General features: G+C 38.6%; 2 protein-coding genes across 2 annotated transcripts; both read left to right on the forward strand.

The window, feature by feature from the left end:
- Positions 1–128: 128 nt before the first annotated feature.
- On the forward strand, positions 129–3,319 carry rpl21 (ribosomal protein L21). Its single transcript, XM_067578367.1, has 6 exons — positions 129–261; positions 1,148–1,226; positions 1,331–1,392; positions 1,892–2,004; positions 2,591–2,741; positions 3,197–3,319. The coding sequence occupies exons 2-6, from the start codon at positions 1,160–1,162 to the stop codon at positions 3,284–3,286; spliced, it is 483 nt and encodes a 160-aa protein (XP_067434468.1). The 5' UTR covers positions 129–261; positions 1,148–1,159; the 3' UTR covers positions 3,287–3,319.
- Positions 3,320–10,686: 7,367 nt separating this feature from the next.
- On the forward strand, positions 10,687–13,007 carry gtf3ab (general transcription factor IIIA, b). Its single transcript, XM_067578384.1, has 9 exons — positions 10,687–10,893; positions 11,021–11,115; positions 11,201–11,297; positions 11,374–11,462; positions 11,554–11,627; positions 11,716–11,796; positions 11,879–12,111; positions 12,602–12,655; positions 12,754–13,007. The coding sequence occupies exons 1-9, from the start codon at positions 10,780–10,782 to the stop codon at positions 12,886–12,888; spliced, it is 972 nt and encodes a 323-aa protein (XP_067434485.1). The 5' UTR covers positions 10,687–10,779; the 3' UTR covers positions 12,889–13,007.
- Positions 13,008–13,156: the final 149 nt, after the last annotated feature.

Here is a 13,156-nt window from a genome sequence, read left to right on the forward strand (position 1 = left end):
ATCACAAAAACATCGTCGGTCAGATCTGATCTAGAGTCAGTTGCTGCCTTTTTTTTATACAGTCTACTGTTAATGCACAGAGCGTGCAGTTCGGTTTCCATGCCAACCAGTAAAAGAGCTGACTCTGGATCTGCCTTTATCCTCGCTGTGTTTTTTTGTTCAGGCAGTATCGTAGCCGACCTCGGTTGAATTTTACAAGGCGGAGTCTAGGAACTGCTGCTCTCTCTTTCCGCCGTACCCGCCATCTTGTAGAGACCGGGGGTAAGATGTTCTCCGTCTTAAATCATATTTTCTACTTAATTCTGCAGTCATTCATTGACAATAATGTCTATATATGCACCGCAACTCTTCCCTTACACATCTCAGTGGGTTATTATCGCATTAAAACACGTCCCAGACGGTTATATTGACGGTTTAATGTGAGCAGGAGCAGCAGCGTGGCTCTCCATGCGGGCCTGGTAGGCAGCAAAAGTCTGTACAAACTGTGTTTTCCTGACACGCCGTAATACAGGCTAACACGACGTTTGTATTTGATATTAGTTCATTTTCTTAACAAGCCTGCATAAAATAGCTGGCTCTACGTCAGTTTAGTTGGTATTTCTCGTTAACTTGCCATGTTTCCGTAACGTTACCGGTGTTATCAGGAGGTTCAATGTGTTGTGTAGCATCAAATTTCTCAGACAGGACTCTTAGGTTTTATCTTACGCCGATGAGAGAAAGTCATACTTGACAGGTTTTTTTTGTCTTCGTACACTTGATCAGCTCTTAAAACATAATGAGCTACTCTTTATCCCCAGTAGCAGACAGCATATTGGCAAGTAGGGGTTTCTCTGCAATCATATCGTATTTTTGTTCAAAAGATATTGATAAAATATCAGTCCAACGTTTGAAAATATTAATAAAATCAGTAAAATGTCGAACCTGGATGTACATCATTCCTGTTGTAATATTACAAGTCATACTAAAGCTTACCAGTGACTTGTACTAATAACCTGAAAATGAGTTCCTCCTTTGATTTACCAGCACCATTTGACCACTTAGATGAAAGCAATAGACTCCTTTTATATCCTTAAAACATGTTTTAAGTTTGCATTAGAAGAAATTCCTAAAGCTCTATCATGGCTAATATTATGTCTTTTTCCCTCAGTAATCAGGCATCATGACGAACACCAGAGGCAAGAGGAGGGGGACGAGGTACATGTTCAGCAGGCCCTTCCGCAAGCATGGTGAGTGCATTTTTAAGTGTTTCTTTTAGTATCAGTCCACAGTTTAAGTCCAGAAGAACCGTCAAATCTGCATGTTGAACTAATTGGCTGTATTTACTTCACAGGCCCAATTCCCCTGTCCACATACATGCGCATCTACAAGAAAGGAGACATCGTTGACATCAAGGTAAGACATTTACATTTTGTCACTTGGCAGATGTTTTTATTCAAAACCACTTACAAGCGAGGCAAGACAATCAAGTGTTAGAGGAGAGTGACTCCGATAGTTCCATGATAGAAAATTCTCAAGTAGCAGACCAGGTACAAGTGCAATGAGAGAGCCCTAGACAGAAGGGTTTTTTAAATTTAACATATAAAGTAAGAAACAACTGGAAATAGACAAAGTGCATAAGAAATAACAGAAGCAACAAGATAGAAGTGCAGCAATCAACAACAAAATACTAAAAAGGGAGAAGAGCTGAGTTTTGAGGCTTTTACACATGTGTGACACAGATTTATCAGATGTATTGACAAACATTTGTTCAGGTGATCAAGTTAAACTGCAGAGGGAATTAAACATTGTATTTATGCTGTGATGACAAGCGATTTTAAAAAAGTGTATGATGATGATTGTTTTGTTGTTGCTACTTATCACTTTAACATTATTGTATGTGATTTCTCTCCAGGGCACAGGTACCATTCAGAAGGGAATGCCTCATAAATGCTACCATGGCAAGACAGGACGTGTCTACAATGTAACCCAACATGCTGTCGGCATCATTGTCAACAAGCAGGTCAAGTAAGTAGGAAGTGGTATTTATTTTTCTTTGTGTGTGTTATGTGATCTCGAGCTGGCACACACCAAAGGACTTAAAATTCCTGAATGAATCAGACCATTTATGTTTTAACCAGTTTGCAGTTGTTAGACCCATTAAAGCCAGATATGCGTGGTGTGTCATCACCGTGAAACTGACAGGTGTTGCATACTGGGACCTAAGACTAAAGAAAACAGAGCCGCTATGTTTGCTTGAGTGATGTTTGTTTCGAGTGCAGGTTAGCAATCCTCCAGGTGCTTAATCTTTGGTGTGTGCTTGCTTGTACCCTTAATCTAGGATGAGGTATGGTAACCCCATCTTCACTTTGCCACAAGGATCGTTTATGTCCTCAGTGGTCATTCACGTGGGGGAAAGTATTTCATCCTTAAGCATCCCAGCCAAACTCCTGTTTGACCTGGGTTGTATTGAGGAGACAGCAAAGAACTGCAGATATTTCAGCAGCGTTGCTTTGAACTTTGAGCTAAAACATTCCTCAAATGTTTTGATTCATGTGTTTGATGTAAATACTTTTGAGATATATATATGTATATATTTTTTTAATTCTCCCAGGGGCAAGATCCTGGCCAAGAGGATCAACGTGCGCATTGAGCATGTGAAGCACTCAAAGAGCAGGGACAGTTTCCTGCAGCGTGTCAAAGAGAACGAGGGCAAGAAGATGGAGGCCAAGCAGAAGGGCAGCTGGGTGGAACTCAAGCGTCAGGTATGAACACAACCAAAATGACTTTTTCATTTATTGTGGCCAACTTCTAGTGATTTTTGCTGAGAAGATAAGTCAAGATATCCTTGATAAGAACTATTATTTTTGAAGTAAATCAATCACTTTCACTGATAAAACCTGGTGATATTACCTCGCTGCCATTTTACCATAAATCAAATCAAAACCGACCAAAATCTTAATCAAAAACTTGAATATTTGCAGTTTTTAAGATGGGGAAAGCATAGAGATCCTGATAGCATAATTTAGAGTACATTGTGAATGAACTGGTCTTCATAGTCTGTAAATTTTAAGTTAAAACAACAAAGTTGTAACTATATTTTTATTGTCTGTTCAGATCCAGGTTACTTTATTTTTAACCATAGTTAGATTTGGTGTTTTCATTCTGGATTTCTTTTCTTCTAAACTGACTGAAGTTTCCCTCTTTGTTGTCTCCACAGCCTGCTCCCCCCAGAGACGCTCACTTCGTCAGCACCAAGAAAAACCAGCCACAGCTGCTGGAGCCCATCCCCTATGAGTTCATGGCATAAAGTGCTCACTGAAATAAAAATATTTGTACACACGCTCCTTGTCATGTTGTTTGTTTTTTAATGATCTGAATGGTAAAGTGCTGTGATGTGCTGTCGCTCTGTGATGATTGTCCTCCTTTGATGGTTCAGTGAAATCAAACGCACTTTTTATTTCACCGGCGATCTGAGAGCGACTGTCACACACGTCACAAGCATTTCACATCTGTTCACCTGCACCTGTCGGGTATTCAAGGCTCATCCTGTTTTCACCATCAGTAATCTAAGTAAGATCTAAGTAGTGACCTCGGTCAACGGGCTTGGTGACTATAAGCTATTAAAAGGCCCTCACGTGTTTACATTTAATTTCTTGATTAGACTTCATGTTGGGACTCTAATCCTGCTGCACATATTAAGTCAGACATCTTCAATCTTTGTCATGACTTGCTACATATTGTTACCAGCGGTGGAAGAAGTATTCACATCCTTTACATAAAAGTAGAAATACTGTAGTCAGAAAATACTCCATTACTAGTAAAAGTCCTGAATTCAAAATTCTACATAAATAAAAGTACAAATGTGTTATCAGCAATTTACTTAAAATAAAAGTACTCATTATGCATACTGGCTACTTTTAGAGTGTTTTATTATAATAGTATATTGTTATTAATAAATACATGTAAGAGCATTTTAATGTTATAGTTTATAAATGTGGAGCCAATTTCAGATACTTTGGGTAGATTAATAGTAATATTGCATCATTTAAGTGTATCATGATTTTTAAAATAAGTAATTTATACAGAACTTTCTCATAAATTTCATAACATTTAAAAAGAAAAAGAATTTAAACCATGAAAATAGCTTATGTAAAATCAGTGGAGTAAAAAGTATATTTCCCTCTGAAATGTAGTGTAGTGGAAGTATAAAATGGAAATGGTCATGAGAAGTACAAGTACCCTAAATTTGTACTTAAGTGCAGTACTTGAGTAAATTAACTTAGTTACTTTCCACCACTGATTGTTGCTATGACAAGTCAAACTTTTCAGGTCAATAAGTTGCTATCTAGCAACAATAATGACCCTTCATGCCCATGATGTACCCACACAGGTGTTTCCATTTAATGTTTCTGATTTGACCTCAGTATGCGGACATGTTATGACATCATGATCATTTTTATTCCCAGTGGTACATAGAGATTAATCACCTCATGTAATTCCCTGAGAGCTCTGCCTGACTTCAGTGTGAGCAGACATCTATTCAGAATAACTGAAAACACCAGTATGAGCTTGTAATAAACTTAAAATTGCCCAGTAAGTCTACTTAAGACAGCAGGGATGGTCTTTGTAGTTTAGGAGGTCAACTCACTGGTTTAACTTTCCGCACCAGTTCAACAGTCATGACAAACTCATGCTGTCCTGCCAAGATTTATTGTTCAAACCCACAGAAATTAAAAGTACTAAATATGTCAGACAGAAGATTTGAGAATTATGTGTATAATGACACACAAGACGTCTAAAATATTTTTATCTTATAGTACGGTGCAGCCATAAAAACACAAGGACTCACTGTCAACCTGGCATCAACGAACAAGCAGACAAAGAAAATGTATATGTGGTACTTTCCAGGTAGAGTAAGATCATTTTTCCAATTTAAAAAGGGGGAAATGAAAGGAAACTGGATGTTTGGGGTTTAGTAACAGTTTGACGGGATGCTGTCAGTGATATCTTGGGTTAGTGGGTGTGTGAGCTCCACAAGACCATGCAGACATGTCGGTGAAAGCAGCTGTAAATGAGACAATCTCAGTCTACAGTAGGAGGCCTGGTGGTAGTTTTCTCTCTACCAGTGCAGTAGGTGGCAGTGTGCACCAGGTTATTGTGCTGAGCTCAAAACAAGCATTCGGCCTGGGTTACAGAACATCAAATTTACTGAGTCCAGTAATAAGTAATGTTGATCTGTATTATAATACTAATTCATTCAAAATTCTACTTTGACTTGGCTCCATTATAACCACAGATATAGTTCATCTTTGACCACTCAAATTTACAGTTGATATACACTCCCCGGCCACTTTATTAGGAACACCTGTGTAATCTAACACAACAGCTCTGCCATAAATTCTACTTTAACGAAGCTTATACATTTTCAGTTTTTGGTGATATTGTCAGAAAGGTGATAATTCTCCTTTTTATTATTGAGTTTGTAGTGGGTGGTGGTGGTTCACTGGAGTGCATTATATTATTAACATACATGAGGGGGGCAAAATATTAGGAACACTTTTCAATACAATGCACTCCAGTACACCATCACCAACCACTATGAGCTCAATAATAAAGTAGAATTGTCACCTTTCTGACAATGTCAACAAAAACTGAAAATGTATAAGCTTCGTAAATGTAGAATTTATGGCAGAGCTGTTGCATTAGATTGCACACGTGTTCCTAATAAAGTGGCTGGTGCGTGTATTTTTGGGTGTTGCAGCATCAACACTCATCATTATTCAGCAGTTTCCTTAAACTCTCCCAAACTTATCCATCATGATTTTCCTGCACACCTCTACAGACGTAATGTAGAGGTTGGTGGTAAACCAAATATTTATTTTACTGTCTAACTATGTACAGTTTTAAAATACTTTGTCAAGCAGGATTGAACCTTCCTTAGATTTCAATATAAAACATGTATCAGCGATTGAGTAGCTGTTTAAGTATGGGTTTTTAATACATAATAATTAAATATAAATATTTGTACAACATATTTTCAGCAAGAAGCATAAAGTGCTTTTCAGTGCAGGATAAAATGAAATGAAAACAGGATATTGAATACTGTAAGAGCAACAGTATTAAAAAAAACCCCACATAAATCACATTTTAAGGTGAATCTACAGCTTTGATCAGTCAACACATTTCTTAATATCCACAATTTAGATTTGATTGGGCAAAATGGAAATTGTATTTTTCAATAATTGTCTTCACTAGTAAATAGTCACAATGCAAATACATAATCCGCCTTTGAGAAGTTAAAATACAACTGTGACATGAAATATATTTTATATATCTGTATCTATATATACCACCGGTATCATTAACTGCCATTAAACATTTAAAGCAGCCTGTAAACATCGTCACAACAGTTTCTCATTTCTGTTCACCATCCAGCAGGAATTCCTTTATTTTTAAAGGAAATATCCGTTTTGTATTTTTCTCCAGATAAAATAATAAAATGCATGTATTAGTCATACCTCTGTGTGTGTATGTGTGTGTGTGTGTGTGTGTGTGTGTGTGAACCGCTTGTCCTACACTGTGTGTGTTTGCATGTGTGTGTGTGGACCACTTGATGTGTGCTGTTTAATCAGTGGAGGCTGAATGGCTGGCCGGTTATGTGACAAATAGGTTATCTCATCCCACCTCAGTACTTTATCCAATATTTACACGAATTAGGACCAGTTTACAGAGATAGGGCCAGCAGCTGACAGGATGAAGTGTGTGTGTGTATGTGTGTGTCTGTGTGTGTGTGTGAGAGAGAGAGGGAGAGAGAGAGCAGGCCAACAGTGAACACTTGAATTTTCTTAAATGAGAAAAGATCCGAAAAGAAGACTCATATATGTAGAAGATGGATTTTTCCATAGCGAATAGAGTCTTTATATATTAATTAAAAAGATGGGGAAAAAAGCACAAAATGAACGTTGTAATCCCAGAGTGGACACTGGTGAGCACCTTTCAGAGATAAACCTGCTCAGGTTGTCTTCACCCTCATAACCCTCCAGGCCTGAGGTCAGGGAATTCAGACCCAGGTCTTATCAGGACAGAGTAATAAGTATCCAACAACCCGAAGAGATAAAACCAGGAAAAACACATGGAAAAATAAAATGCAATCAATCAATGAGGGAGCTGGCAGCCAAAGCCTTTGGTATTGATCGGCAAGGTCTGGATTTGCTTGTAGTATTTAAGTAAAACGTTGCCTATAAATATTTATATATTTTATTATTCAATATGTTTATTCAATATATTTTATTTTATATATTCTCACAGCTTTAAGCAACACATTAAACATAACTGAACACAGACTGCATCTACATTGCTGCTATTTTCTAATTAACCAAAGATCAAATACTCCCATTATATCTCATCCAAAACACTCCAAATATCATAATATGATATTCATCCTGCCTATACATCTACAGTAGGTCCTTTGTGTGTGTGTGTGTGTGTGTTCTCACAAATACACCTGAGCGTCATGTGTGACACTGGCTCATGGAAGTTACTGATTGAAGGAACAAAAGGTAAACAGAGGAGAGAGAGAGAGAAAGCAAGTGAGAGGGAGAGGGGCAGAAAAAAAGGGGGGGGGGGGGTTTGTGAGGCTTGTGGATAAAAGCTGTGGAGCACTATGAACTCCTTAATCACACACGTTTGACACACACAGATTGAGTCTGTCAGCTTGGCCAGCAGCTCAGAGCAGCTGTATCGACCCGGGGTGTTACATATTAACCACACACACACACACACACACATACACACATATGTTAGGTCACTTTTGGGGACGTTGCATAGACTTACATTCATTTCCTGGAGACTTACCCGAACCCTAACCTTAACCACTGACCCAGAAATCAGCTCCCAGATCCCAATTGGGGACACAGCTTTTGTCCCCAATTGGACAAGCCGTCCCCAATTAACTGGTCTTTGTCCCTAAAGTACAAAGTAGGCTATGTCAGACACACACACACACACACACAAACAGTAGATAATTGGATATGGACTCAGACAGGCTTGCACCACTGATGCAAGAGAAGTGGTGTGTGAGGAAATGTTGCTCAGCATGATACAGAGATATGAAATTTCACAATTACCTGCCCTCATATCTTAGCTGATCACATTTGATTTAATTGCAGGCCATTACATCCAAATTACAGAGAAACATACTGTATGTTCTCACTTACAACACCTCTGATACAGTGAGATTTTTAGTTTTAATTATGAAGGTTGTGAGATAAATTAAGATTTGCTTTATTGGCATGAATGTCACAACAACAATATTGCCAAAGCATTAAGAGTCAATTAACAAAATAGCATTAAAATAACATTACGATTGACATGTATTAATTATATATAGCATATCTATGTATACAGTATATCCTATGCATGTATTTGTGTGTGTGTTATATGTGTCTCTGAGATCTCTGCCTCCATTTGAGGACAGTGGACATGAATAAGATTAAAAGTGTCTTCAACAACAAACAAACAAAAGTCTTCCAGTTGTTCTAGATAATTCACAGACTTCGCTGTCAACTTTCTTTGGAGCTGCCGTCTACTGAAGAAATGCTCCCAGTGAAAACTGTGAGGAGAATTTTGATTTCTTTAATGATGTGACAGTTGTTTTTGCCGAATTATCCCTCACTTTAGTAAAAGTAGAAATACCACAGTGTAAAAATACTCCACTGGAAGTAAAATCCTGCATTCAAAATCATACTTAAGTAAAAGTGCAAAAGTATTATCAGCAAAATGTACTTAAAGTAAAAGTACACGTTATGCAGGACAGACCTTTTACATGTCATATTATTGGATTATTGCTATTGATGCATTCGTATGTTATTATGTATTTTAAATTAATATACTTTTGGGCACTTTATAACAATCATTACCTATATTTTATACGTTGATCATATGATTTCTATGTGAAATCTTAAACTAACTATACTGTCAGATAAATGTGGTGTAGTAAAAGTACAATATTTGAAATGTAGTGTGAAGTAGCATGAATTACAAATACGTCAAACTTCTACTTAAGTACAGTACAGTTGTAAAGTATTAAATGTAGTGAATGGAATATAATCCCATTCATTTGAATTGTATTTGGGCGGAAAAAACAGACAAACAAAACCAGATTTACCCTCAAATAGCTAAAAACCACCAGAGATAAGTGAGAAATTTTTTTTTTTTGTAATTTGGGTGAACCAACGCCTCACGATCCCTCACACACCTTTGCTTCTCGACTGTGAGGCAACCATGGGTGTGACAGTGTGTGTCCACATGACCTGTGTGTGTTTGGGATCGGCCTGAAAGGTTTGACAAAAGCACAAGGAAATCCCACTCCAGGCCAAACAGAGTGCAGGCTGTATCTCTGTGTGTGATAGGTGGGGTGATAGAGTTTGTATGGTCATATATGTGAATATTGGGCCAGCTGTATTGATCCTGACCCTGACAGCGGCGGAGGGTGAGGGAGGGGGGGACCGGATGAGGCTGATAACCGTGTCAACTGACCCAGGCATGCTCACCTGAAGCGTGGGAGGCCACTGAGGTAACGCCCAACAGGCTCTCAATAGGCCTCATTCACAGGAGTCAGTCAAAGGTTTCACATGAGAGCATGGCATGGGCACAGAGGGTGATCTCAAATGTTTAGACAAGCAGATAGTGTTATTGAATTGTCTCTGACTTTGTTTTTAAAGCCTTAAAATACATTCTTGTATGGTAATATCTTTAATATTTGAAGTCCTGCTTAAAATAATTGATCATTTTAGCATTTACATTGATTTAAAGTGAGAATATGCAACTTTTAGACAAAATCTTTTTGCTTTTCATTTCATAAGCAATAAAATGCACCTTTGCTCAAATCAATACACTCAGGACTTTTGCTGCTACAGACTTACTTGGTCTAGTATGACCAGTAGCTTACGGCAGCCAATGACAACACACTTCAGATAGATATTGCTGTGTTATTGAGTCAGTGTGCTGCCTTTATGACTCTTCTCTGTTTGTGTCACCTTTAGCATTTGCTATTATCTTATAAGTGTCACTTGTAGCCTCTTGGTTGGTTCAGTTTCAGGTTTGTGGGTTACAAAGAATTTCACTGAAGACTAATTTCTGACAACAATAAATCACACGTATCACAAAACAATATTGGAGAGTTGATAAGATTAGGATTAGAGCAGTAAATTCTCTGTGTGTGTGTGTGATTAATGGAGACAGACAGTCGCCTCTCCCGCTGGCGCTCACACACAACACACACACACACACACACACACACACACATATACACACACAGCAGATCAGCCGATAGGGATGCATACTGCAAGGAGCCTGTCTGACATTTTTAAAACCAGAATCAATCAATGTGGAGGAAGGAGTCAAAGACGTTTATAATGTTTGAGTATCAATGGGATCACTATCAAACTCAGGGGCCTAAATCACTTTCTTACATCTTAAATGCTGAATCACTTGTACTATAATCCTGTACAGCAGAATGTAGGTGACTACTGAATATATAAATAGCAATATAGGATGCTATGTTTTAAGAAAAAGTCCCTTTGTGTTGTAGTAAAAATGTTTAAAAGTCAAATCTGCTCCATATTTTTCATTTTCCATATGAGATAGGATACCCCCCTTTCTTCCTCCAGTTGGTACGATCCAATAAGATAAATCAAGCACAGGTGAGCTGCTGGTTGTAGGTCAGTAAGTGTCCTGCCCCTTTTTTACAACTAGTTTTGTCTGTGACCACAACACCACATCTGACATCTCTTATTAAAGATGGGGGAGAGGTTGCAAAGCCAAAAAAGCTACGTTTGCTCTTTTTTTGATTGTAAAGCTAAGTTTAGTAAGTCATGGAAGCTAGAGGCTCATCTTTGCAAACACACAGGATTGGTAAGTGGCCCTAAAACGGTAGAGGCCAAAACTGAACACATGCAAATAGTTGACATGACAAACATAAAGTGACTATTAACTATTTAACGTTGTTGGGGTTTATGTGTCAAACGTTTCTTCACCTTAGAAACCGTTCTCCTGTGAAAAATGTGACAAGAGTTTTTGCACTCGCTATCAGCTCACCAGACATGAGCTCAGTCACAGCGGGGAAAAACCTCACAAGTAAGCCACTGTGTCCCTTTTTTTCTTTTTAAACTGGGAAATTTAAAATCAATTTGGTGTTACTCAAGCTACATTTGATCTCCAGGTGTCTGACTGAAGGATGCTCCGAGGCCTTCGTCACGAACGCCAGCATGAAGAACCACATGGCTCGAGTTCACCAGCACCAGGAGAAGCAATATCGAGTACAGTAATCCTTAAAGTTTCTTTTATTTTCCTTTTTGAGTTAAATTGCTTGCTTTTAGCTCCTGTTTTTTGCAGTGTGATCATCGGGGCTGCAAAAAGGACTTCAACAAGAGGTACCAACTGACTGCCCATAAGGGTGAGCACCAACAGATTCTGCCATTTCAGTAAGTTACTTCTTGATTTGTGCAAGAATAACTGGAATTTTTGTGTCCTTGACCATCTAAAATCTGAACTTTTTAATCTACTTCAATGTAGTTGTACTTTCAAAGGCTGCACAAGAGAATTTCCCTCTCGTGGAAAACTGAAGCACCATGAGAAAGTACATGCAGGTTCGTTGATAAATGGAACATTTTTTTTCTTCTTAACCCCCAAATTTTACCTTGTTTAACCAGAACTACTCCTGTCTCTTTTCTGCAGGTTACACTTGTGAGGATGAAGCGTGCCCTTTCCTGGGGAAGACATGGACAGAATATCAGAAGCACAGAAAGGAGCATAAAGGTAGGAACGCCTGTCTTGTTGTTCCTCATAAACCTGTACTGTAACACGCCACTGAATGGAAACATGACTTCCGTTTTCTCAGTCAAGCTGCCGTGCGGAGGGTGCAAAAAGCAGTTTAACAACGCCTGGTTCTTGCACCAGCATGAGCTGCGTGTCCACTCTGGGGAGAGGAGGATGTTGATGTGCCCCAGAAAAGGATGTGGCAAGAAGTTTACTCGTCGCTTCAACTTGGAGAATCACGTACTGGGAGACCATGAGGGCAAGAAACCCTTCAGCTGTGCGTTCGCTGGCTGTGGGAAGAGCTTTGCCATGAAGGTAAACCTGCACCTCCAGTATGAGCTTCAGTCCATCCAAATCAAAACATTTTCTCACACTTATACTGGTACACCACCACAACGGAGGCTAATTGACTTTTGTTTACATCCTAGCAGCATTGAAATATTACATTCACTGTTTCTTTACAGAAATAATGTCCTGGTTACTGAGGATACTACATCTTTTGTCTCTAGTTATGATTATGAAACGGTCTACAATGGGGTCTGTAATATCCTGATTGATAAAATCTAGTTTTCAAAGGTAACTTCTCAGTGTCTTGAGCAGCACAAACAACACAAATACTTGTATGGAAAACCACAGAAGTAGGTATCTCACAAAGCATGTTAAATTGAAAATATCTATATGGCTTCACCCTTCAAGAAGTGTTTTTTTTTTTTTTTTTTTGATTGGGGTAAATTCACCCTTAACTTGCTGAAACAGTGTGGTTGGTATGTCACTTGGTAACTGGTCTTACTGTATTGTTCAATAGGAGAGTCTGTGGCGACATGGAGTGGTGCATGACCCAGGAAAGAAAAAGCTGAAGGTAACATGTTTGGGTTTTTTTTGCTTTTTATTAAGAAAATAAGGCGTTTATCCCCTTCAATCTTGTCCTTGTAATGTGCGGTTTTGTTTCTCTTCCAGAAACTGCATCCTAAAAAGAATCAGCCCTGGCGTATTGCACTGCAGGTCAAACTGGCAGCTGCAGCCAATCAAGCGGAGACCAACAAGCTTGCTGCAAAGCTGCGAAATACACGTTTAGAGGATACCAAATCTTGAGGCTGCATTATAATGAATATCTTTGCTGGAACATGTTTGTTAGTGGTGAAACAAATCACTTAATGTTTCTGTTGATTTACTTTGTTTATGAAATAAAGCCTCATTACTACAGCACTATACTAGCGGTGTTTTCAAGGCTTGTTTTCTAAGTGACTCTGCGTATAGTCGCTAATGAACCGCTTCCAACAGTAAATCCCCCACTTGCAAAGTGGAAAAGCACGCTGTGGAGCCATGAATCCTTTGAAGGAAATGTTTATTAAACAAACAG

This window comes from Thunnus thynnus, chromosome 21, assembly GCF_963924715.1.
Source record: "Thunnus thynnus chromosome 21, fThuThy2.1, whole genome shotgun sequence".
Taxonomy (NCBI): domain Eukaryota; kingdom Metazoa; phylum Chordata; class Actinopteri; order Scombriformes; family Scombridae; genus Thunnus; species Thunnus thynnus.